Source organism: Dermochelys coriacea, chromosome 6 (assembly GCF_009764565.3).
Source record: "Dermochelys coriacea isolate rDerCor1 chromosome 6, rDerCor1.pri.v4, whole genome shotgun sequence".
In the NCBI taxonomy this organism is placed as follows: Eukaryota; Metazoa; Chordata; order Testudines; family Dermochelyidae; genus Dermochelys; species Dermochelys coriacea.
The window spans coordinates 13,901,238-13,928,264 of record NC_050073.1 but is presented as its reverse complement, the minus strand read 5'-3'; the positions used below and the strand labels follow the sequence as shown (position 1 = coordinate 13,928,264).

The window sequence follows — 27,027 nt, the reverse complement described above, 5'->3', positions numbered from 1 at the left end:
TAGGCCTCTCCCACCACTAACTCCTGTGACTCACAGTTCGGGGCGGGGGGTGCGGAGAGATGGAGGGTGACCAGTGTGGGATGGGATTTGATGGGCAGTGTACACAGAGCTGATGGGTGTTGTCCTGCAGGTACCGGGATTACAGGAACTCCGATGACTACAACTACTCTGTCCAGTTCTGGCACGTTTTCGCAGCCCGGCTCGCCTTCCTTATTTTATTTGAGGTGAGTGCTGTGGACGGTGGTTCTGGAGTCGGCATGGGGAAGGAGATCGAGGCGGTGGGGGAAAGAGAGTCACTCATTCTTCCCTGGGGAGTGATTGGGCAGTGGAGAATGTGAGCATGCTTGGCTGGGCACTCTGAGGGTGCTGCTTCCGCACTGGCTTCCTTCTCTTGTCCCCAGCCTGACCTCTTCAGTGAGGCAATTAGCTCCTTTATTTTGGCACTGCCCCTTTGCATCAGACTCTCCTCCGTATTCTCCTGCACTCACCCACACTATCATCATGTTATACCAATAAAATAAAAACCATCAGGATCTTATTAAAGGGGATAAGGCAAAATGCCACGTTTATTGTGAATACAGAAAGAATCATAGTAAGCAGTCAGTTATACCTATAACATTCCATTCAATTTCACATTCATTCACATGTTCATGTATACACATACAGGTCCTGCAAGAAGAAAAGGAGGACTTGTGGCACCTTAGACACTAACTAATTTATTTAAGCATAAGCTTTCGTGAGCTACAGCTCACTTCATTGGAGGATGTTATCATAGTTACCAGCCTTAAAGTTGCTCGTGCCAAGCCACTGGCCAGGTGGCCTGGACACGAAGAGGGAGCAGGGCCTTATCAGATGCGCATCTGATGCTCCTGGAAGTTGGTTTGCAGAATCAGACCCAAAGTCCTGAGTCTTCAGGGTCTGTTCTTACAGGGATCCATCCTCATGTATTTTCCTCGTCATGCTGTTCTCGTGTTTTGAAATGGTAATCAATGACTGTTCTCACGCAGATGACACAGCAATGACGGAATGACAGTATGTTCTCTTTTTCTTCGGCCCTCCTGTTCTTGGGGCAAGTATGCCCTTAGGGTTATCGGGCTATCTTGTCCACTGTATTTTTCAGCCAAACGGTCCTATTTTAGGGCTGGCACCTCAACCTTTAATCTTTCGTTCCTCATTGAATCATACATACAATCACACTCCAACACATATCTTGTCACATCTGCATTCTATCGCCCACTCATCCTTTAACATAACCATACTAAAATCAGAGGGACATGGTAGACTTCAGTAAGTCTATTCATCCCTCTTGTTATATCTAAAAGGAAACTAACAAGATAAGCATGCAAGAGTGGGGGATTCACACATCTTATTCCAGAGTTCAGGAAAACAAAGTTGTACCAGCCATAAAGGACAGCTGTTCTCTTGTTACTTTGAGAACAATCTCTTTGTCTCTGGATGTGCTTCTACAGTTAACACTGATCTTGTAAAACTAACAGGCAATTTCAATCAACAGACTCAGCAGGGTGGCTGAGAAACTTATTTCTTTCTAATGGTCAGGCCAAATTCTGGAGTCTGCTGTGGAGTCACTTTTCTTAAATTTTCTATATCAGAAATATACCAGTTATCAATCTAGTCCAACAATCGCTTTCCCTCTCCCCTACCCTGTGCCCCTGCTGACAATCACTCCCTCCTGCTGTTAGTCCCTTGCTCACTTGCCAGTTGCCCTTTAGTCACCTGGACATGGCATTGCCTAGCAGGAAAAACAGCCACTGCTCTTGGCTGGAGCAAATTAGGACAGCCTCAAGTCAGCTGTGCTGGCAGTGGTACCATTGCAAAGCTGGCATTTCAAAAAGGAGTGTGGGGTGCAGCCAGAGTCAGACATAAAGCTAAGAGAAACCAGGGACTGTGGGTCCTCATGGCTTGATCTGCCACCCACTCTGGCCCAGGTTTCCCAGGACTGGAATGAGGGGGAGTTTGATATTTTGCGGGGGAGGTCCCGTAGTAGCCTGTATTTGGGGCCCTATTGGGAGGCATTTACCCCATGAATCATCCCTGGATGCAGCAGTGTGTGTGTGTGTGTGTGTGTGTGTGTGTGTGTGTGTATTTTGACTCCGATCGAACTCCCACTGAAGTCAATGGGAATCTTGATTGATTTCAATGGGAGTTGGATTGGGCACTGGATTGGCTCGCGTACTTGGTATATGCCAATGTAGCAGCTGAGCATGGCCATGGAGCTATTAGTCCTTGCTAATCACTGCTGGGTCACTGATCTCAGCTTGTCTCCCCTGAGAACGGGTTCTGACTGCATGGTGGACTCTGCTTGCTCATTTCAGCACGTGGCTCTGTGCAGCAAGTTGATTGCAGCCTGGTATGTACCTGACATCCCCCAATGGGTTAAGAATCAGCACCTGCAGAGAAAATATGAAAATCTACAGGGAGAACTCGGGTAGGTGTGTTGTCCTAGGAATAGCTGTGAAGGGTCCTGGAGCGCGCTGTCACCTGGAAGGCAGTGTGATCTAAAGCAGGTGACCTGGCTTCTTGTCCTGATTGGCTGTGTGACCTTGGGGTTAGTGACTGGACCTCCTCTGCACAGATACCATTAATAGTAGCTACTCTCCCTCAACCACCGCTCCACTCAAAGGGCTACTCTCTGAATAGGAGTGGGCAGAGCAGAAAGGTGGAACAGAATGGTCTCTGGCGGGGCTTGACAACAGCTTACATTCTGCCCAGGCCGGAGTCAGTATAAGAGATGATAAATGGTCTGTGTTGGCCAAGTGTCCTCTCTACTCCACTGGCAAAGCCTAGGCATCCTAGGGTCTTAACTACCAATTCTACCACAGGTCAACCTCCTGACATCTAACCGGCCTGTTCAGTACAGGAAGTGTGAGATGGAGGCTGGTGGCATCTGACTTCTTAGAAGAGAGTCCTGCAAGCATTGGTTAGCCTCCCAAAGGAAGCAGTGGAAGCACTGTCCTGGGTTTCGCTTAAAACTAGACTGGGGAATAGAAGGTGCAATCCATCCTTGGCCCCTGATTTAGCCCAGTGATTCTCCAGTTTTTTTCATTCTGGAAATGGCCTCATACAAGAGACAGAGTGCACCTCTGAGGGACCCTCCTGCCTTCCCAATCCCCCTGTGCTTGGCTAGCCACATTCCTCATTCTGCAGAGCATGAGGGAGGGCTCCACAGCCCTTTATTAATCCATAGACCACAGCTTGAGAACCCCTGGATTAGATGACTCAAAACTAAAGATGGTCAGAAAATTTAGGGATTTTGGGGAGGGGACTTCCCCTCCAGAAAACTTCCACAGAAACGAAAATTTCTCAACTTTCCATGGAAAAATTTTGACTTTTTTTTGGCGAAAAGTCAATTTAAATATATCGGCTGAAAACTGAAGAAATGCTGCTGTAATGCCAATGGGAGCTGTAGTTCAGATGCTTCATGCTGTCATTCTCCTTTGTAGGTTGGACTGTATTTCACATGAAGCACCAGTCTCCCTCTATTAATAAAGGGAAGTGGTAAGTCATGGGAGTCCTATATCGTGTTGCATTATGGGAGATGTAGCCCAGCTAGGAAACCCAGTCCACAGAGGAGAATGGGGACATGGGGGAACTGAACTACAAGTTCCAGGAGACAGTGTGATGGTATATCCAAATCAAAATATGTTAGCTTTCTGCAATTTGGGTTTTTTTCCAATATAATATAAATTTGCTGAGACTAGCAGACTCTTTCCACAAAAAGCCTTTTAATTGAAACCCTGCTTGCCACAGTAAAATAGGTTTGCTAGAATATTTTTGACCAGTCCTTCTCACTGGTTCTTACTCATTTCAATTTTGATTGTTCTGTTCAATAACTCTGCTGATGTCACTGGAACTACCTGGATTGTTTCTGTATCTTCCAGCATAATGGATCGCTCTACAGAAGTGTAGCAAGTCACTGAGCACATGGTAGGGGTCAGAAGCAGAGACTGCAGACCCAGTATCCAGCAGGACAGTGGGCTTTGGAGGCACTATACAAGCACCTCCCACAAACCTTGCAACTGCAGTTCATTCTCTCCTATTGTTTTGGACTTTGCCTCTTAACTGTGGGGGAAACAGTGCAATCGTAAACTTGCATGAGCAGATCCTTTAGAATCTCACTGTGGCAGGGAAGAAGAGGGAATCTTTAAGAAATGCTGCATTTTAAAGATGTCTCAGAGCTGGGGGGAAACCTTTGCAGTGTTGGCCAAATATAACATTTTGTCTGATTTTCAAAGAAGGCTAAAAAGGGTTAGGTTTTTTTTTTGCTAAATTTGTCATGCTTTTTCACCATCAGGGGCAGACATGATTTTACCCCTGCACCCACTTCCCATATTGTTAAGAGGAAATACCATACAAGGCCTAAGTCCTATGGGGATGGGTGGAGTTACCCTGTCTGCTGTACCAACATTGTCCCCAGTTTGGAGGGACAGTCTCTGTCCCAACTGACACTCTCCTTCCTATCCTATGTCTAAGACCTATTTCTTGACTTAGATGGAATTGATCTTGAGAAACCAGATTCCTGATCCCTGGTTCTTACTGTATTGATGTTTGACCTTGTGCAAATTAACCTCTTGGTGCCTCAGTTGATGTTATGGGGCAGACACCTATCTACCTCACCTGGATGCTGTGCAGCTTAAATAATTAATATCTAAAGCACTTTGAGGTCTTGTCTACATTGAGAATTTGCCCTCATTCCATTACTCAGTGACCAGCCACTGCAAACTCCAAATACGCACAAGGAAATACTGTGTTTGGCAAGGGTGGAGTTCACCTCTGTTTCAAACAGCAGTTGGTTCCACTTTAGCAGATTGAGGCTCTTCTCAGCTGTATGTGGGACTTGCTCTGGCACAGCGAGTGACACCAATTGCTGGCCAATGTAAACCAGCCCTTGGATCCTTTCAGAGATCCTGTGTTAGCATTTCATTGAGTCAGGCCAGCTGATGCTAATCTACGGCAGGCAACCTGGCTTTATCTTCAGTAGTTCATTTTAATCCTTCACTTGTCATTAAACTGGGCTCTGCTGGCTGGGCTGGGGAGTAGATTGCTTACTTTCTCTATCCCCTTTGTATTTCATACGTCTCACCAGTACTCCTCCTTCCAGTGGAGACCCTCAGTGCTCCAGTACACCTCCATTACCAAGAAAGCTGCTCTTCTCTCTTTTACTAAAGTGATCACAGCAGCTGCCTAGCCAGGGGGAGGGAACGGGGGAGCAATCTTAAATAAAAGGCACCACCCGCTGCAGCACTTTTACTCACCCAGCGGTACTCTGGGTGTCTTTGGCGGCACTGAAGGTCCTGCCCCTGGGGTGCCACCGATGAGCCGGAGCACTGCCGGGTGAGTAAAAGCACCGCAGCGGGAAAATTTAAAAGGCGCCAAGACACTGACAAGGTGCCACTTGTGCTCAATGCGGGAGTGGCCACTGCCGCTGCCCCGCTCCCTCCCTAGCTACACCACTGGATCACAGGAGTTCCTCCTAGGTAAGGGTGCAGAGCAGGGCCTTACCCTAAATCTCCTACATCCCAAGCAAGTACCCTAACCACTGGACAGCAATGGGGTAGGGTGGCTCCCTCTCTTAAACCCTGCACTTGTTGGCACTTCACTCCTGGCTAGTTTAGGCCACTCCCCACTAAGCTGGCTGGCTTCAGAAGATCCCTTCCATAGGCACCTAACTCTCCCCATGCCCTTGTATGGGGAGCCTGAGCACCTAGATCAGGCTTATGATTCCACGAGGTGGCAGGCTGCCTGAGAGCTAGGCATTACAATGCTTAAGTATCTTTGTGGATCGGGGCCCTTGTCAGCCTTCAATGAAGACTGACAGCTAGCATTTGAAAAAAGTTAGTGTCAGAGTCACAGAGCTAAAGCTCAGTTGGAACATGCCCAGTAGAGAACTCCTAAATCTGCAAATGCACAGGTAGATCCCAGTACTGTAGTGAATCCTGTGTGGGAAGATCCCTTCGCACTAAGTGCCAGGGAAGGCTGGGGTCCACCGACTTGGAGCCTATTATAGGATCGGGGCCTTTTAACGGGGCCAAGCTAAACCTAAGTGAGACAGACTTAAACTCCTGCAACAAAGTTTCAGGGGTTTAGCTAAATTGGTTTAATTCATATATAAGGCTTGCCCACATGCGGGGGTTTAAAATCATATTAACGTTAGCTAGTGAGCACTCGAATGACCTTCCTCACCCACACATGCTGCAATTCTTCCAAGTGGACTAACTGGCCCAGAAATACTTATTCTCCAATCCACTTTGAAAGTTCCTTGCATATTGAGGTAGTGCAGACTAACGTTGACATTCACACACGGCTCATTTCACACTAAATTGACAGTATGCCAGCTTCTATCCTACTGTACTTGCCAGGACCAGCCTGTCCGTTTACCTGGGTGCCCTCCACTGCTCTGGGGTCATGTTGCTCAGATGTCCCCTCCCTGTTCAAATGCTGACAGGAGGCCAGGAACATTCCATTTGTTCCTGGAATACAGCCCTCAAGCCTTCCAGCAGTGCTGTTACTGCCATCTAATGCCTTATGCAGCAGCCTGGAAACATGCAGAGATCTTTGATTGCCGTGCCATCTGGGGAGATGCAAGGGTACAGCAGCACTTTCAAAAAAAAAAAAAAAAAAAAATCATCAGAATAACGCAGTCTATGAAGACATCTCTAAATAGATGGCCCCAAAGGGTCACAGTAGGACCCTATTCAATGACGCAGCATGAGCAAAGCACTGAAAAGCCACTACAAGAAAATGAGGGACAAAAGATGGACCTCTAGCAATGTGTGACCTGTCTTTATTATGAGACTTTTCTGCTGGGATGCCATTATTGGTGCAAATTCTGTATTTAGACAAGTCTTCAATGTGTAATTTAAGGATTTTCTTGTTTTCTTAAATAATTAAGCCAATTAAATGCAAATCCATTACCAGCCCTATCACATTAAGGCTGAGAACAAAGCACTCGGAGACAGGACGTTCCAGACATTGATTCTTGCTGTCGTCATTCCTGTTTTCCTTGTTCAATGTCAGCTCTAAAAAAGTATGTATTTACTCTATGCCAGAAAGTATACAGCCTGAGCACAGTGACTGAGTCTTGCAGTCAAAAAAATCTTAGCTTTTCTAAGACCCTGATTTGTGAATTTTTGATTTCAGCTTTGTGCTAATGCTAGGTTCTACATTAGTTATTTACATATAAGTGACTAGATTGTGAAACACGGCAGGGGAATCGAGCCCTGATTCAGCCTAGCATGCAGGCACGTGTGTAACTTTAATCATGTGACTAATCCACTGAAGTTCAATGTGGCCACTCCAGGGGCACCCCCCCCCCATTCGACTTCAGTGGACTAGTCACATGCTTGGTTACACATGTGCTTGTGTGCCATGCTGAATCAGGTCATTAATGCAGCCATCACCAGACTGATGTGGCATTAAAAATATTTTCCTGGCCTCCCTTATTTTGGATGCCAGGTATGTTGTACATATTTTAAAATGCTCAGTAATGGTTGCTTGAAATATTGTGCACTGATATTGTAATTTTTTTAATAAAGGCAGTTTTATACAATAAACTTTGTTTTTAAAAGATGTTGCTTCAGTTTAAGCAAAGAGTTGGGCTGGGTTTGGATGGTAAAGAATTGAAATGTGAAGGCCATTTTAAATATGGGCTTGGGGGCAGGACAGTGAACTTGTTAGTTGTTAGTCATTAAGGTATTGGCATGGGACACAGGCCATTTGGGTCAGTTTCCAGCTTTGACACAAACTTCCTGTATGACTGGGGTGAGTCACTTCAGCAGAGATTTTCAAAGCTGCCACAGGCATTTGGAGTTGCGGTGTCCAAATCTCTTGGCCAACTTTGGAACGCTCAGCCTTTAATCCTGGTGTCAGTTTACCCATCTGTAAAATGGGGATAATACTTCCCATACTACTTAGGGGAGTTGTGAAAATGTGTGTTAGTGTCTGGGAAGGGCTCAGATGATACAGTATGGGGTGGAAAATACATACATTGTGCTAGGCATTTACAAACTTATTAGGGTAACATTTTCAAAGCACTTATGATGTAAGCCTGATTTACACACAGGTTTTGTACCAATAATTATTTCAATGAGGGTTGTTTTTTTTGTTTTTAAATCTGAAATAGTTATAACAGTACAATCCAGTGCTAAAAGGTGCTTATAGCGGTAAAGCTTTTTCCATATGGGAAAGGGAACAAGTTTTCTGTGTATGAAACACTTTTATATCAATATAATTGTATCCACATTAGGGCTGTTGCAACTGCTTTTTTATGTATACTTGCATACTATATCCTACTGTAGTGATATTTTTGGATTTGAAAGGGAACCCTGACACATTTTGCCCAGAGTGTTGAAATGCTCTTTCTGGCATTGGTGAAAGCTATTGTAAGTAGTTTTATTGAATTGGCTTAATACCATAAAATGCATTATGTTGGCTATTAATACTAAACTCACATTTATATAGCAACTTTCATCTCAAAGCACCTTCACGCAGACAATCCTTCATACATCACTGAAATGCAGCCACCTCTGAATTGCAACACTGTAAGCTGTACACAGTAATGCTACAAGCTTAGCACAGAAAGCAAGGAAGAATACAGTAGCAAATTGAGACTGCAGGGAGAATTTGAGCAGGAGGATGCAATTAGTCAGACTCCTGTCTCTTTAGAGATGGCACCTCTAACAGCACACTGGCCACAAAACAGTACTGAGTGAGAGAGAAGAGTAATATGCACTGAGTTATCACCACCACTTTTTGCCAGGCTGGGTTTTCTTTAGAGGTATCCCTTTAATGTAAAGATCAGCCTAAAGCCTGTTTAACTGGTAAAATCTAACAAACCCACAGCCCAACCTGGTACAGCTGCAGGTCATACCCAACGATAAAAATAAAGTTATTTACTGCACTGTCTCAGGGATCACAGCTTCTGGTTTGGCTTCTCCATCTAAAAGCCATGAAGCGCTGAGGGTTAGCTCAGCAGTGAGAATGGCAAGGCAGGGTAATAAATAGAAACAACTCCTAAGTACATAACAAGTGCACAGCTGGCTTATATGAGCTTGCACAGCTTCAAAATATATTGCTTTGAGTCCACAGTGGTGCTTTTATTGTAGTTACTGGGAGTTGCATGTACAAATCAAGGACTGTATCTGATCCTGAGGTTCATACTCTACTCAGGGCCAGATTCTCAGCTGCTGTAAATCAATGTTGCTTTACTGAAGTCAACAGAGTTACTGATTTACATGAGTGAATATCGCCCCTATCATCATCATGCAACCTTGGGAGTTTCAGTGGAATTGCATAGGAGAGCAAAATTTGTCCCTAAAAGCTTTTTTCTTTTCATTAGTCTAAGCTGCTAGAAAGGACTTAAGTATCTCATTCCCACCTTTAAGAAACATTGTGATGCAGGGTGAGATGCCAGCTTCAAGCTCTTTAGAGGAGTCCATCATTTGGAGTGGGGCGGGAAGGGGGTGGATCTAACATTAATCGCCCTCATTCTTTGCCTCTCCACACTTATGGATAGAAATACCTCCTCCTGGCTGAATTCCACTCTCCTAACCAGGCAACGGAGAATACAGCAGCTATTAAAGAACCCATCTAACACAGCTAGAATTTTAGTTGATCCAATTCATCAGGGAGAACATCCCATCCCACTGCTGCTCAGAGACACATGCTGCTCTAATGTTCTTTGCGGTGCTGACAACTTCGCACAATAAGAGTGGTTGATTCTGGAAGACAAGGCTTTCACTCTTGCAGTGAATTGTCTCTGCGCACAGGATGGGTTTAGTTATCATGCTCAGGAGCATGGAGCACTGAAAGGAAAGTTACACAGACCAAGGATGCTGGTTCAGAACCTTGTCTCCTGTCATCTGGCCTTTCCTTTCCTGCGTTAACTCAGCCCAGCTGACTTCCCATGTTTATTTCCCCTCCTGCAGATCAGTGCCTCTTGGGAGCGGGGAGGCTCAATTTAAATCAGGCAGGTACCCCTAAACAGTTAAATGCTGATGGTTTTTCCTCACCGCACAATGCAAGGCTGATGCTGACCATTATTTAAGGGCATCTTTTTAAGCAAAAAAATGGGGGTCCTGCTCCAGTACCCCCTGAATTCAGTGGCCCGAGTCCTGCCCCCGGTGCTCCTGCAGCCCGGGGGCTCATCTGTCCTACGTAGCTAGGTTTTTAGACCATGCCCATCCCCGTGGTCTCTGGGACCGGGGCCGGAGACCCCTGACCCGCCCTGCTGCCAGGGGGTCCCAGGACTGAGCGAAGGAGGTTGATGTCGGTCACAGGCAGCCCCCGGGGTGCAGTGGATGAGTCTCCTCCCACCTGCAGGCTTCCTAATCCCCTCCGCCAGGGCCCCGCCCCCCTTCGCTGCAGGCTGAGCCCAGCCGCACACCTGCCGCCCCGCCCCGCCAGGTGAGCGCGGCCTGCGTCATAGGCTGGGCGCTGTCTGGGCGGGGCCAAGGCTGAACCCCGCCCGGTGCATGACGGGAGCTGTAGTCCTCTCCCCCTGGGAATCTCAGCCTCGGGGCTGCCGCGGGACGAGCACCCCAGAGTGCCCCGCGCGGGGCGGTGGCTGCTGGGAGGCGACGAACCGCCCCTCTGCCAACCTGGGCGCGGGTTCCCATGGCAACTGGGCGGTGCCTGGGTGCAGGTGCCAAGAAGCCTCCCCGCCCCCACCTACCGCACAGGCTGCCCCCGGAGTGGGGGCCCCTGGACGGAGATAGGTAGGTGTCACCCCGGACACTGCCCTGTCCCCAGCCAGCGCAGCTCCCCAACAACCTCTTAGTCACCCCAGCTTTCCACAGACCCCAGTGCCACCTGCAGCCCCCAAGGCCACCCACAGCCAGCCCAGCCCCCCAATATCGCTCCCAGCCAGATCAGCCTCCCACAACAGCCAACCCAGCTCCCCACAGCCCCCCCGTGTCATCACCCCACCTGCAGCCACCCCAGTGTCATCTGCAGCCCCCCCATGTCATCATCCCACCTGCAGCCACCCCAGTGTCATCTGCAGCCCCCCAGCTCCCCAAGGCCACCCACAGCCAGCCCAGCCCCTCAATATCACCCCCAGCCAGATCAGCCCCCAACACCCCACCACAGCCAACCCAGCTCCCCACAGCCCCCTCGTGCCACCTGCAGCCACCCCAGTGTTATCTGGAGCCCCCCAAGGCCACCCACAGTCAGCCCAGCCCCCCCACCCCCAAGCCACCCCAATATCACCCATAGCCAGATCAGCCCCCCAATGCTCTCCACAGCCAGATCACCCCCCCACCCCCAACACCCCACCACAGCCAGACCACCTCCCCACAGCCCCCCTGTGCCACCTGCAGACACCCCAGTGTCATCTGTAGCCAGCCGAGCTCCTAAAGGCCAGCCCCAGCCAGCCCGGCCTCCTGCCGCAGGCCCCTAACACCCCACAGCCCCCCCTTCCCCACCACCTGCAGCCACCCCAGGTCCCTCACCGCCAGTGCCACCCCACAGCCAGCCTGAGGGCTCTGCTGGGCCCCATAATGGCTAGGATTCCCTGCTTGCTTCTCCCCACTGGTTTCCTTGCCTGATCCCATCCCCCAGGTTCACTGCCTTCTGCCATTCATACCCTGCCCACTCCATGGGGATCCCTGACCACTCCTCTACCAACATGGTGCCCACCCAAGGAGTTCTCCACTGCTCCTTCTATTTTCCAGCACCATACCCACCCATGGAGTTCCCTGCTGCTGTTCCTTCCCCAGCCCCCAGTGTTCCCTACCACAGCATGCTGCCCTGCCCGTTTGATCCTTGTTCTAGGAAGTCCTTGCTTTGCACTAGATCATCACCCCTTTGATCGCATTTTCTAGGCACCTCAACCTGGGAAGGAATCACTCTGCAGGGATGCCTTATTAATATTGGGATAGATCCAGATATACTGAGACCAGTTTTCAGAGTAGCAGCCGTGTTAGTCTGTATCCGCAAAAGGAAAAGGAGTACTTGTGGCATCTTAGAGACTAACAAATTTATTTGAACATAAGCTTTCGTGAGCTACAGCTCACTTCATCGGATGCATCACTAACAAATTTATTTGAGCACAAGCTTTCATGAGCTAAGCTTGGCAACCCTGCGATGCCGGTCCCAGCATGCTATGCTCCACTAGCAGCTGATCAAGGTGGAGCATAGCATGCTAGAAGGTGATGGTGGCACAATCTATGTTCTATGGTTTGGAGCAGCTCTGGTGTTCCTGGCAATGTTTGGTGATTAAAAGTATAAATAGTAATTAGAGATGAGCCTGATCCAAAACTCACCCTTCAAATGGACCAGGTGTTGGGAAAATTTAGACCTGGCTCCAAACATCACATCTGGATCCAATATGTTTCTGTAATGGGTGGAGCCAAAACCCTGGATCAGAATACCTTCAAACTTGAAAATAGCTAGGACTAAAGTGACATCCACTCTTTCAACTTGGTTTTATTTCTAATCATGGAAGCTGAGAGCTCATATCCTGGCATTACTGTTTTAAATAGAAAGCTGATGAGCAAGTGGCTCTATAGTGGAGAATAAACAGGCTATGCAGTGAGATGGGAAGGACTGAGGTTCACCTTTCATATTTTGCTTTGAAAAAAAAATTGAAAGATTTAAAAAAGGTTCATTATTTCTCTTTGTTAAAGGGGAAAAGTTACTGACAGAGTACTAAAAAATTCTCGAAAAAAAATCACGCATTGAAACTAGAATGTCAGTGTATTATTATGCACTTGGCATTAAATGCTTCATGCTGACATTTTATGTGGAAATTGGTTTCTTTTAAATTGAATTTCAGTGTAAGTTTCTATAAAATGAAAGATGGGAAATGAAAATGCTTTGCGGAGGATTGGTCAGTGAGGAAACTGCAGAATTGAAATGCAGCTAAATTGCAGGAGGGCAGGCTAGTGTGGTCAGGTTTCTTAGAAAATAGGTTTGCCTGGTGGCTAGCCAACATGGTGAGCTTTGCGAGTGAATCCACGCATACAGACGAAGTGCACAATCAGGCATGAGGATGACACACACCATTTTTAAATGCTGTGTGTTGCTAAAAGCAGCGTTTGTCAAGGAGCTTTAGAGGAGCAAAGAGCAGTTATTTAAAAATCCAGCCTTTGAAAAGCTAGGTGTGTACTCACCACCCATTCCTGTCACACCAGATATTTTAGCCTCTGAAATTCCCTAAGATTTACTCTCTTGAGTTTCTCTGTGTTTCGTTCTTCAGGGATTCATTTGTATTTTTAAAAAACAGAAATACTGGTTACAGAGACACAGTGAACTCAGATTTTTGTAAAAACTTCTTTTACAATTTTTTGCTAACTCAAAATCAACAAAAATACACTGCTTGGATACTGTGGCAATTGGCAGGCCCTATATGTAGCTGCCAGGTTTTATGCAGTTCCACAGGTGACATTTTATACAAAATGTAATAAAGCTAATTAGCATATTTACAAACAGTTTGCATATGACTCTAACTTATGATCAATACATCCTGCCCCAAGCAGTGGAGCTGAACAACACTTGACAACTATGAGAGCTGACATAAGGACTCTATGCTAACCACTTGTAGCCTCCTGCCTAGTAGTCATGTCAAGGAGGGAGGGGTTTGGCCAGATAGGGGACATGGCTTGAGTGCAGCATGCAATTGATACAGGGGATATGGGAAGCTGAGCTCTCTAATTTTCATCATACTCAGATCCCCAGGTGCTCTAGAGCAGGGGTCGGCAACCTTTTAGAAGTGGTGTGCCGAGTCTTCATTTATTCATTTTAATTTAAGGTTTCGCGTGCCAATAATACATTGTAACGTTTTTTAGAAGGTCTCTCTCTATAAGTCTATATATTATATAACTAAACTATTGTCGTATATAAACAACCTTTTCAAAATGTTTAAGAAGCTTCATTTAAAATTAAATTGAAATGCTGATCTTATGCCGCCGGCCCGCTCAGCCCGCTGCCAGCCTGGGGTTCCGTTCACCTAGGCCAGCAGCGGGCTGAGCAGGGCCTGCGGCCAGGACCCCGGCTGGCAAGGGGCTGGCAGCCAGAACCCCAGACCGGCAATGGGCTGAGTGTCTCAGCCCGCTGCCAGTCTGGGGGTCCATCCGCCAACTCCTGCCAGCCTGGGTCCTGCCTGCCGGCCCCGCTCAGCCCCGCTGCCGGTCTGGGATCCCGGCCCTGTCCACATAGAGTAGGTACCTACCTTCTCCCTGGTTCTAGCCATTCTCCTCCTCTCTCTGCACTGAGATGAGGGTGGGAGTGCGCTGAGCACAGGGCTGGGGGTGAAGGAGCAGGCTGGGGGTTGGGGTGCAGGGTCTGGCCAGGAGCTAGAATGAGGGAGGGGGCTCAGAGTTGGGGCAGGAGGTTTGCGTGTGGAGCTCTTACCTGGCCAGCTCCCATTTGGTGCAAGGGATGCAGGTGGGAATGTGGGTGTGTGTGTGTGTGTGTGTGTGCAGGCGCTCCCGTTTGGTGCTCAGGGTGGAGGTGGGGATGTGGGGCGTGCAAGAGTCAGGGCATGGATATGGGGGGCTGGGTATGTGTGGTGGATGCAGGAGTCGGGGCTGGGGGTGTGTGAGTAGGGTGCAGGAGTCAGGGCAGGAGGCTGGGTATATGGGGGGGTGCCGGAGTCAGGGCTGGGGTTGTGGGGGGGTGCAAGGGTCAGGGCATGGGGCTAGGGTGCATGGGGGGTATAGGGGTGAGGGCAGAGCGCTGGGTGTGTGTGTGGGGGTGCAGGAGTCAGGGCAGAGGGCTGAGGGTGTGGGCTGGGGTCATGGGGGTGCTCCCAGGCCCCTGCCCTGAGCATCTCACGGCAGGGGGCTGGAGGCGATATGCCCTGATTCCACCCCCCTTCTCCAAGGTCCCCGGAGAGCGTGCGCATGCTTCTGTTCCGCTTTTCCCCTTCATAGCAAGAGCCGCCAGCTGATCGGCTGCAGGGAGGGAGAGAAGGAGGGGCAGGAACCCAGCAGGCTGGGGGAAAAGGCGGGGGGAGGGGGAAGCTTGCCTGCCCTGCAAGGAGAGAGCGGTGGGCCGGGCCGGGCAGGATTTTTAATGGTACGTCCCTGGCAGACAGCAGCGTGCCATTAAAAATTGGCTCACGTGCTGTCTTTGGCACGCATGCCATAGGTTGCCGACCGCTGCTCTAGAGTATGAGGAGCACAAGTGTGATTTAAAACCTTTGCTCCCTGTTCCTGCCCCAATGACAGAAACAAAGTAACTGAAAATTGGGCCCATTGTCTTCAGAGCTCTCTGCAAAGTTCTTAGCGCGCTCTTGGTGCTATCCAACTAAATAATATGAACAAAAGCAAATTCGAACTCGAGTGTCATTGTCCTAGCTAATAGAAGTGCAGAGAACAAACAGAGAAATAAATAAGTCACAGGAATAGTGGGAAGAGTTTTAACATTATTCCACTTTTAATAATCTACAATCCACCACATTCCTTTACCTGCATTACTAAGTGGACACTGACATTAAATACATTCATTGATCATGCTTTTACATGGGAGTGAGGCAATACACACTGCTCCCTCCCACTGCCAATGGCGTGTAGGGTTAGAGGGAGAGTCCTGACTTTGAATGAAATGTAAAGCTAAATGCCTCATCACTGATCATTAACAAATATCCAAGGGCACTTTTTTGCAAGAGTAGGGGTGTTACCCTGGTGTACTGACAAAGTTCAAATTGGAATAGTTACAATCTGCCTTTATGAATCCCCCATTAGTTTCACTTGGACACAGTATCTTCCTTACTTCCTGCCCTTAACTATTGGGTAGGGTTGCTGTGTGCTGTTAAACACCTGCTGTTTTTAATCCCAGTGATGGTTGCATTTCAATAGTGAATGGAAGGACCTGTAAGTAGGGCATGATCCTGCAAGATGCTGAGAACCTCCCATGAGATGCTGAGTGCACTCAGTTCCCATTGTCTTCCCTGAGAGATGAGTATTCAGCTCTTTGCAGGATTGGGCCCAACAGTTTGTAAAGTGCATTGGGATGAAAGACACTATATACAAATTTAGATTTAGGGCAACATGCTCTGTTGGTATAACTCTATTGAAGTCAACAGAGTTACACCAGAGAATCTGGCCCCTCGTTTTAAAATTTATTTTAACCACTTACAGTTTCTTCAGAAGTTCCCTCCCCTGAGGATCAGAGACTTAGGGAAGGGACATCCAGTTTTGTGGTTGGAGAGAAAAGCTGGCATGTAGCATTGCTGAAGCAATCAGCTGAAGCCATGCTGTGCCATCCCATACTTCTGAGAGAAGACACAATGTAGGCTGCAAACAGAAAAGAAGGTGTGACATGTCTCACCCTGAGGCTCAGAGCTCTGCAAAAAGCCAATCACAAAGTTGCCTTTGAAAAGGCTGGTAAAGGCATGAGAGCTGCACTGTCATCTTTAATCCTTTTCTATTGGATTATTTTTGACAGGTGTGTAATTTATCCGCTTATTGTTTAACAAATCCCATCACGTTTTGTACAGTGATGCAGGATATAGCCGCATGCGCATGCCCAGGGATGCTTGTGGAGATCACAGACTATCTACATACATATCAGTGTTCCAGAATAAAAGATAGGACAGAAGAAATTTCACTCAGGATAGACCCCAGGCAGCGGGGAAGGGTACACAGCATTAAAGCCACCAGCATGATTGGCCTTAATTGGCCCCCTCAGCAGAGTGCAGTGACTAATGAGCCATGGACACTCAACTTCCCTCCCACTCTAGAAGTGGACCCTACATATGAGGGTTGAGGCCCAATGGGCAGGAAGCTTGCACTGCTGCTGCCCTGGCCAAACAAGACATCAGTCTTCTGAGCTGTCAGTCTGGCAGCATTCACCAACACTAAATTCACAAGGACAAAATCTTTTAACCAGGAGTGGAGTTCTTCCCCTACCAGCTGCTCTCCACTTTCCTTACTTCCCTGTCATTTTGCCTTCCAGAGCATAGCAAAGGGTCAAACTGACAGACCACCTCTCCCCACTATGACAGGACCTACCCCCTTCTTCACTCCTTGCTTAAAGCCAGATTTGTGCTCATTCAACGTGCCTCTGTTTTAAAGTACCCAACTTAATACCTAGGGCCCAGTTTCCAGAGATGCCACAGATCCCGTTCAGATCAGCTCTAGGTGACACCAAGTTAACACCACTGGTGGCTGGTCTCTGTTAGCATTCCCACCAGTGGGAGGCCAAGACATGCTTCTAGAGGACAGTGCTTATCTGGCTGTATTGACATTTTCTGAATGCTAAAGTGATCCAACTTTTTTTTAAAGAGAAAAATGATTTTGCGCCATTAGTGTCATTCCATAACCCTGCATATTAAAAGATTCATGGATTTAGCTAACCCCAATCTGTATTTCTTGCTTCCCAATAGAACTGTAATATCTGTAAAAAGAAAAGGAGTACTTGTGGCACCTTAGAGACTAACAAATTTATTAGAGCATAAGCTTTCGTGAGCTACAGCTCACTTCATCGGATGCATTTGGTGGAAAAAACAGAGGAGAAAATGCATCCGATGAAGTGAGCTGTAGCTCACGAAAGCTTATGCTCTAATAAATTTGTTAGTCTCTAAGGTGCCACAAGTACTCCTTTTCTTTTTGCGAATACAGACTAACACGGCTGCTACTCTGAAACCTGTAATATCTGTGACACACTTTGTAGTCAAGTGGGATGGAAAAAATATCCCCGTAATAACCAGTTTTATTGCTTAGCTATAAGTGCTTTGTCTCTGCATGGATAGGGAGTTGGAGCCCAGGGAATAGATTATTTTCTCATTATTCAATTCACAGTGTTGAATAACTGAGAATAGCAAATACAGATGTGGGAGAGAGAGAAACACATTTTGCAAGCCAATGAGCATAGTGCAATGAAGCAGACGCTTCTGTTATAGAAGCTAAAATACCATACATACAAGACACACACATTTGTGACTAAAGCCTGGTAGGCCATTGGAATACAAAGACACTATGTAGGCTACCATTTGTTATCAGATACATTGAAAGCAGGGGTCAGCTGAACCTGTTTGCTGCAGGTGGGAAAGATAACATATTTCCCTGGTGGCTTCTATCGCATGCTTCAAAATCCAACCAATAGGTTTTGTTTTTGTTTTTAAATTAAAAGGGTGGGATTTTAGAGATTTTTTTCAGTATTGGCCCAACTATTCCCACTGAAGTCAGTGGAAGTTTTACTAAAGACTGCATTTAGACCAATGATGGGCATTTTTGAAAATGCCATCCTTAATCTCTGTTTGCAGTGTTGTAACCGTGTTGGTCCCAGGATATTAGAGAGACAAGGTGGGTGAAGCAATATCTTTTATTGGACCAACTTCTGTTGGTGAAAGAGACAAGCTTTCAGGCTCACATAGACTTGAAGAATTGCTCAGTGTAAACTCAGAAGCTTGTCTTTTTCACCAACAGAAATTGGTCCAATAAAAGATATTATCTCACCCACCTTGTATCATTAATTTCTATCAGCTTTTACAGTTGCAAAGATAACCTTTAAAATATGATCTACTTGTAACCGACACAGTAGTGTCTGTCTGAGTCTGCAGAGAGTCTGAAGCGATAACTCTGAGAAGTGTGATCTTAGTTGATTCTGAAGTCTAAAGATGCTATGTAATATGCCAGCATTACTAACTATTTCACTGTTTGTCAAATCTTGCAAGAAAGATGGATGATCATTTAATGCACAATCCTGCACCAATTAAGCTCATTGTGAATTTTACCATTGGCTTCAATGGAAGCAGATTTGGGCCTTTAATGAAGATCTCTCAATCAGCTGTGAGTGAAGTCTAACTTTGATGTGATGAATGGACAGAGCTGAGATTATGAGAAGAGTTTAGCAAATGCTGCCACTGGTATCATTTAAGCTCATCCCTGACTGAAAGGTTGCTTTCAGCATCATGCTGCCATCATTACAGCTTAGCACATGCCCTAGGGAATGTTAATAACACTTTTAATAACTATGGTCTACTGTGTGCTCTTTATCAGCTATTGTGGCTCACCTCAGAGGTGGCTGCATTTCACTGCTGGGTGAGTGCTCAATATAGATATAAAAACTGTCAGTTTAAAAATTGTAAAATGCTTTTAAATCATTGAGGGAAAAAGATATAAATTTAAGATATTACTGTAATAAAAACTACATTGGATCAGGCACTCTGTAAAGATATCTATAATAAAGATCTTACATTGTTCCAGTTCATACCTTTCCCAGAATATTCCTGTAATTGGCCTTAATGATACATGATGTGGTTGGGCTATACTGCATTTGAACCTGTGCTGTTGTGCCCTACAAGCCAAGCTATAAACAGTTGGGACCTGGAGCTAAGTCCCAATGACTTCAGTGGAGCTGTAGATACTCAGCGCCACTCTCAGAATCAGACTAATTGCAAGTTTTGGCACGGTGTGTATGTGCAAATGATGCAGTGACTCACTGAATATATAGTTTAGTGTGTGGAATATGAAAAGGAAAAAGAAAGCTTATATGAATGGCCAGCTCTCTACCTGCAGCACTGGGCTTAGCAGATAATGTTACCGATCACATCACGTGCTGTATACAGGTTTAGTCTTGTCTCACTATCTCCTTTACTGCTTCTGCATTGGAAAGCAGTAGGGTTCCTTGGGGTATTTTTTCCTCTTCCCCAGTGGTGGCAGCTTGACGTTAGCGAGTGCTGGCGTATCATGCGAGTCTGGGATAACTGGCTGAGCTCCATAAAGCAGCTGTATCCCCACAGTGCCAGAGCCATTGGAGAAAGTTCTTGTGCAACCTGCCTCCTAGCTTTGCACGCAGCAAATTCCTAGTCATCTATTTTTCTGCCAACAGGTTGGGTGGGTTTTGTTTTATTCAGTGTGTGTAGGTTTCCTTTTCCCCATACCGTTCAGGTGGAAAGGTAGGAGGAGCAATAGTGGCAGGTAGGAGGGAACTGGCTGTCCCTAGTGCAAGCCTGGAGGCTTGTGATTGGGGGGGAGAGTGGAATGAGCCTTTCAAGCACAAAATGAAGGGCATGGGTTGAACAATGAAAAAAATTACTTAACTGGCAGGGCCAGCCTATTGGATGGTCACATGAGCAAGGTGGCTGGGATCAGGGAGTGTGTAGCATGTGCAGTGCGCCTGGTTCGGTCTGGAGACCTCTGCCTGAAGCTGGAAGAGGGTTTCTCCGAAAGGTAATCCTTCCCCCTGTGCTTATCTTCTTTGCAGAGTACTGCATGAGAGTGAGCCAAGGTGGAGGGGAGACTGGCCTCTGTTCTGTCTGTAACAGCTGTGTTGTCAGCCCTCTGCCTTCCCAAGGCTGCCGCAGGGAGTGAGCAGGAAAGGACCACAGCCCCACCAGGTGAGGATCAAATAGAGGTGACGTGGAGCAAAGTGGGAGCTCGGGGCTGGTGTATGATGCTTGGTGATAAAGGCAGACTCTGCTCCGTTAGAAAAGGAAACAGGGACTGTTGGATCCACAAACTCTCCCCCTTCCCCTGAGTTCCCCAGCCCCACTGGTCCCTGCTGCTCTCGTTTAACCTGCTTGGCCCTGTGGCTTCTCTTCCATCCCTGCTGTGAAAACCCACAGGTTCTTCTGTTATTGCTCTTATACCTGTGAGCTCTGTTATAGCACCAATCTCGATTGTTTGACCTTGGGGTCCTTACCCACTACCTGCCGTTTGATCCTTTCTATCCTTTTTCTCTGTGTTCCCCACTGCTTGATCTTGTGGGCTCTCAGTCTGTGATCCCCACTGGATGATACTGCAGGCCTCTGTTATTCCCTGACTCACAGGCTTCCCATCAATTCCCTGTTTCTTGACACCCTGGCTTCCCTCCTGTGTGACTTCCTGGACCCCTCCTCCTTGCGCTGTCCCTGTCAACTGCCTTTCTCCCTGCTTCCTGCCTCTCGGAAGTGGCAGCTCACCATTGTAGTAAATGGCACTATCTTTCCAAACTTCAGCAGTGCCACCTTAATTATAACATGCAATACTGGATTTAACTCATCTCAACAGAGTATAAAACTGTAATATAGCTCAATAAAATTGCTGCTGCACTACTGACTTCCCAAGAATTCTGGCCCTTGAAACTATGGAGAGGAAAGCAGAGGCTGAGCTATAATTCTGGGGAACTCACTGAGATACCCCCTCGTCTGGCTTATGCAGCTTTTGGAGACCCTGGGAGTGGGCCAGAGTCAGCAGCAGATAAGTGATTCTCTAGGGGCTACCTTCTCTCCCCAGATTCAGGAGGTACGGGCCTTGCTGCCTGCCTAGCAGCAGACTGCTATGTTATAAAAATATATAACACCAACGTGTGTGTTCCCGCTCCAGAAAAATCCAGCTGTCGCCATCTGCACCTTGGACTTTACCTCTTTGTAGGTTCCTACTACATGAGCTGATCTGACAGTCCTAAACTCTTGCCTAATGCCCTGCTTGTTCCCCATTGAATATTGTGAGGGGCACTTTGTGCCTTTGTTAGCTCAGGATCACATATTGTATCTGTCTCATTTCTTATATGACAAGAGTGGCATCTCTAGAAAGCCAAGGCTACTAGCTTGACATTATTCGTCTCCAGCAAAACAGAGCTGCGAGCATTTCTGATTGGGATGGAGGGAGCAGAGGGAAGGGTTCTGATTGGCTTACGAGGGGGCAGCATCTGCTGAAGGTTGGAGTACGTTGCCCAAGTCTAGCAGCTCGTTAACCTGTCAGCTCTGGCTTCCCACACATGGCAGGGTGGTGGTTGGTAGGAGTTATAAGGAGAGATATTCACAAGGCAGGGATTGGTCTCCTCCTCTTAAACATCCTTCAGCTTGGACTTTGTGCCAGCAATATTGCATGCTCACTGTGAGATAGGAGCAAGGGGGCCCTGGTAGTGACTCTGAGGGATGGGGCCTGGGGGGATAGAAGGACTCTCCTCCACCAAGTCTCAGTGATCAAAGACTGGCTTTTAGGAAGAGTCTGAGCTCTCAGAAGAGGCTGTAACTTTCATAGACTTCCTCATTCTGGCCCACTGGAACAGAACAGTGTTAGCCACCAACTCCTCTACCAGACATGACTGGACTGAGTCTAAACATCCGCAGCTATTTAGAAATAGGGTTCCGAACCTTGGATTTACCCTGCATCAGCAGTGCATCCTCCCAACACATGCCCCTTCCATGCCCCCTCCTAGTTACAGCCAATTAAGTTCCTGTTTCAGCACTTTCCTTCCTGGTGTCTTGCTATCCCAAAGGCCCCTCACGCAATCACAGTGGATTTGTGAAGAGATTTGTTACAGGGGCACGTGGCTCTGTCCTGTCTGCTGTGAACAGATGAAAGAGGAGTGTGTTTAACTTATTTCTTTGGAATATACTTTTTGGTTGATAAAGCTGCACCTATTATAAGTGTCTCTTGGGTGTATCTTTACCCATAATCTGGTCCCCTTTGGAGAGCCCTGCAGAGGGAGCTATAGCTGCTGTTCCAGCTGATGAAAGCCTGAGGCCCCCAGACCTTGGCCTCCGTAAACAATAGATCCTTTCACTTCCCATCTCATAAGAAAGGGAAAATGTTTCTTCAGGGAAAGGTTCAGCTTCAAGCAGCTTTGTTGAGAAGTTTGTGAGCCCAGACACAGTTCAGTCCTGGGAAACCTACACTATCTAGGAGCTATCACAGTCCCAAGCTGTAACTTCAGAAGCAGTTTGCATCAAGAGCGTCAAGGAGTGGGGCCCATTCAGGAGAGAAATTAAGATAATGGTTATCTCTCTGCCCCTCCCTGGTATGCAGGATGTGTTTATGGTGGTATTGGCCCTGGGAAAATCATTGATAATGTTAACACAGTTTATTTGTTGGTCCAATATTACACTGTAATCTACAAGCTTTTGCATTAAGAAGGTTCTTCAGTTATATCAGTGCAGATCAACTACCCCACCTTGCCTAGACTGGTTTAGTAGAAACTGTTCACACTCTGCAGACCATTTGGACCTGAAACTGCGTATATGTTTACTAATTTGTTGATCCAATAAGAAGTGTCAATGCCTCTCTTGCCCACCTTTAGTGTAGTGACAGGTTTCAAGGTAGCAGCCATGTTAGTCTGTATCCGCAAAAAGAAAAGGAGTACTTGTGACACCTTAGAGACTAACAAATTTATTTGAGCATAAGCTTTCGTGAGCTACAGCTCACTTCATCAGATGCATTCAGTGGAAAATACAGTAGGGAGATCTATATACACAGAGAACATGAAACAATGGGTGTTACCATATACATTGTTACGAGAGTGATCAGGTAAGGTGAGCTATTACCAGCAGGAGAAATCCCCCCCATTCACCTTACCTGATCACTCTCATTACAGTGTGTATGGTAACACCCATTGTTTCATGTTCTCTGTGTATATAAATCTCCCCACTGTATTTTCCACTGAATGCATCTGATGAAGTGAGCTGTAGCTCACGAAAGCTTATGCGCAAATAAATTTGTTAGTCTCTAAGGTGCCACAAGTACTCCTTTTCTTTAGTGTAGTGTGACTTCCCCTTCATTCACACATGAGGATCAGCTCACTGACTTAATGGAGCTGGGTTGATTTTCACCATCTAAAGATCTGTCCCAACGGTTTTTGGAACACATTGCTCTTTGCTGTTTGCGTGGCCGTATTCCTTTGCATGTCCACTCTCACACCTCTTTCCTCTACAACCTGGCTGTAAGTTAGCATGCGGATGTGCACACACACCCATGCAGTCTCTTTGCTTGAAGGGAAAGCTGCACCCACTTTACTTTGCTCAACTGTATGAAAGGTCACCAGGTATGCAGCACTTTTTACTATAAATAAACTGCACACCATTTAATTAACGACTTCAATTACAAATGGCAAATCAAAGCTCCGTGGTGGAGGCAGTTGTCTGGCTGGAAAGTGCTGTCCTTTGTGACTCTGGAAGCGCCAACAGGGCACCTGTCAACTACTTTACTTTAAGGCTGATCTAGCCATCAGAAGGAACTCTGGTCAGCTCGACACTAAAATGTTAAGTCAACCCCAAGTATGTTGTCCAGGGGTGTGGAAAATCCACCCCCTTGAGCAACGTAGTTAACCCGACCTAACCCCTGATAAGGGCAGTGCTAATTCTTCCATTGACCTAACTACAGCCTCTCAGGGAGGTGGATTAACTACGGGAGACTCTCCCATCACTGTACTGAGTGTCTTCACTGAAGCGCTCCAGCAGCTATTGCATTTTAAGTGTAGACACAGCCTGCATATGATTTACTAGTGAAGCATTTTGTGTCAAGATTAGTGATCCGAGATTATGAGGGTGGGACAATAATATGGATAATTATGATTCTCTGCTGAGCACCATTATTAGCTTGTGAAGTAACAGTGCTTTGTGCTGTAGCCACATTTTAAACCATGACCATTCCAGTTGAATATCGTCATTCACCTGCTAATTTATTTAAAAGGAAAGGACGGTAAGATTTTGTGTGCTAAAGGAGGGGTGTGCATCCCTAGCAGTTCTCCCTCTGTGCTGGCTTGAAGTGGTTTCCATCATATACAGCAGTATTCTCAAACTTTTGTACTGGTGACCCCTTTCACATGGCAAGACTCTGAGTGTGACTCCCCCTTATAAAGTAAAAACATTTTAAAATATATTTAACACCATTATAAATGCAGGAAGCAAAGCGGGGTTTGGGGTGGAGGCTGACAGCTCGCGACCCCCCATGTAGTAACCTCACTACCCCCTGAGGGGTCCCAACCTCCAGTTTGAGAGCCCCTGCTATACAGGGTTTACAGTGTGGTTCAGTGGCTCCCAGCACCCCTGCCCTCTTCTTGTCTTCGCACCTGATGGCCAATCCTTTGAGCTGGTGGTTGCAGAAGAGATGCAGGAGGAAAAACCCGTGATGAACTGTCTGGGTGCGTATAGCATCACCTGCAGGGGAGGAGGGTTTGCAGGGTTTGCAGCATCTGGGTTTAATACCACACCCTCTTCTCTCCTGCAAGCAGTGATGATACTGTATGTAGGAGTCAGTAGCATAGGACTGGCTGGTGAAAGGTCAGGGCAGCAGGGGGCTTGTCCCAAGCTATGAGGAGGAGTCTTGCTTAGATCAGCTGAATAGGGAAACCTCCAGCCTCATCTCCTTCTCCTGCACTGCTGATGGGATGTGGAGGGCCATAGCTGATGATTAGCTGCACAGCCCACTCATCTCACACATTTTGGACAATGATGAGAGAGAGAGAGAACCTGAATGTGCAGCTGTTACCCACAAATGCAGTGAGCTGATAGTTCTCCCATCTATTGTAATCCGAGCACTCACAGGGATTCCCCTCAGTTTCATTAAGTGGGGGGTAGTGGTGATTAAAATACTCTACTTAGAGGGCTGAAAGAACTGATTTCTGCAAGAAGATGGCAAACTAGGGAGATTTGGTTGGATTACAGTGAGGACTCATGCTGGCTGGATAGGGGGCAGTCTATTAAGATCTGAAGGGCACAAAGGCCCAGGGGGAAGTGAAACGGTTTCGGGTGGTCTGGGAGGGAGGGGTGTAGAAGTAATAGTGATGAGCTGGAACTGAACACTGGAAAGTTTTAGCTGAAGGGCAGCCAGGATGTCCTTCCACTGAGATCCATTTGAGCCTGGTGCAGCCTCCTAGGAGGGGAGTGGTGAAAGCCTCATTGTTTGAGTTATTAAAAGTGGCTTGGCCAGAGCCCTGCAGAAGATATCTCAGGGCATGCCTCCATGTTTGCCTCGAGGGCAGTGGGATTTGTTCTTCACCCTCATCTGATTTCTAGGATTGATCAGTCCCCAGAATCTTGGAAAGCTGAAGCAATACAGCTGAGCTTGGCCTAGGTTAAATGAGGAATGAGAGGTCTGGGCAGGAAACCCATGGGGAAAACTCCTTTTGGGGAAACCCTGCATTGAATTCAATGACTGTGTGGCTGAAATCCACGTGGCTCTACTGTAAAAGGAGGAGAGGGTGTCCTCAGCCATGCCCTGCAGCACTACGTCTCAAAACCTGGTCTGCTTCAGTTTGCTCTCCCTCCACCTCTAGGCAGGCTGGGTGTGTGCTCAGCCCCTTTGGGGGAGTAGCAACACTTTCTCCTGCAGGCTCTAGGTAGATTCTGGCTCCACAGTGTTTGCACAGCAAGCAAAGCTAGCATGTTTTGATGTTTACATACCAGCAGGTACCCAGCCCTGCCTTGGAAACCTGCCCCAGCTAGTGCTGCTTTGGAAGTGTGGTGGGGGTTTTACTAGGGAGGGAGACAAGGCAGAGGGCTTGAAGGTCAGCTAGAAGATATGGGTCTGACAAAACTTCCATAGAATAAACCTGGCCGTGCTAGAGACTGGGTTAGTAAGGGCATTAAGAGCTATTGTGTAACCTCCTGTGTCTTGGAGAAGTCAGTAGGTCTAGGATTAGAAGCATCCCATTAGCAATTTTACTTGCAGACTCTTTATCTGCCAGCCATGCCCTTGATTCCTTCTCATGGCACCTGCCTGATCGCCTGCCAGGCGAAGATTTGTTTTCCACTCTCTGCAGTGCTGATATCAGCCAGTCCATGCTTATTCCAGGGAGGAATTAAGTCCCTGGATGGGAACTCAGGAGAGGTAGGCTCTGTTCCCTGTTCTGCCACAGGCTTCCTGCATGAACTTGGGCAAGTCACTTAGTGCCTGAGCCTCAGTTTCCCCATCTGTAAAATGGGGATAATAACCCTTCCTTTGTCTGGCTTATCTGTTTGGAATCTAAGCTCTCTGTGGCGGGTCTGTCTCTTCCTGTATGTATAGCACCTAACACAGTCTTGCTTGGGACCTCTAGGTACTACTATAATACAACACAAATAGTAGACTAGTTGTAATACAAATAACTAGTTTCTTTCAGGCGGCCCAGCAGACATTTGTCATCTCTGCAGTACGCCTGGTAGTGGGGAACATTGATTGCCTACCCCGCCTCCACAGTGTGTGTGGAGCATGCTACTAACTGTGCAAGCTGTTACATTTTAACCTGGTGTATTTCATTTCTAAACTTATTCCTGTGTTATTCCCACCAGCCTTGGATCTGTCCTGCCAGGACCTCGACCGCTTCTATGATAGCAATGTGTAGAGGCAGCAGGAGCCTGGTAATCATTTGTTCTGTCCACTG

At 47.1% G+C, this 27,027-nt stretch overlaps 1 protein-coding gene across 9 annotated transcripts in view; it reads left to right on the top strand.

The window, feature by feature from the left end:
• ANO9 (anoctamin 9) overlaps positions 1 to 20,302 on the top strand; it is a 52,604-nt gene extending 32,302 nt beyond the window's left edge. For 5 of the 9 annotated variants that reach the window (XM_043517903.1, XM_043517900.1, XM_043517902.1 and 2 more), the window contains exons 23-25: positions 131 to 224; positions 2,334 to 2,442; positions 3,845 to 7,484. In XM_043517903.1, coding sequence (XP_043373838.1) covers positions 131 to 224; positions 2,334 to 2,442; positions 3,845 to 3,927 — 286 coding nt within the window. In that variant the 3' untranslated portion in view covers positions 3,928 to 7,484. Of the gene's footprint in view, positions 1 to 130; positions 225 to 2,333; positions 2,447 to 3,461; positions 3,517 to 3,844; positions 7,485 to 20,169 lie in introns of those variants that run through there. The other 4 variants (XM_043517898.1, XM_038404890.2, XM_038404897.2 and 1 more) reach the window with 4 other exon arrangements.
• The last annotated feature ends 6,725 nt before the right edge of the window (positions 20,303 to 27,027 follow it).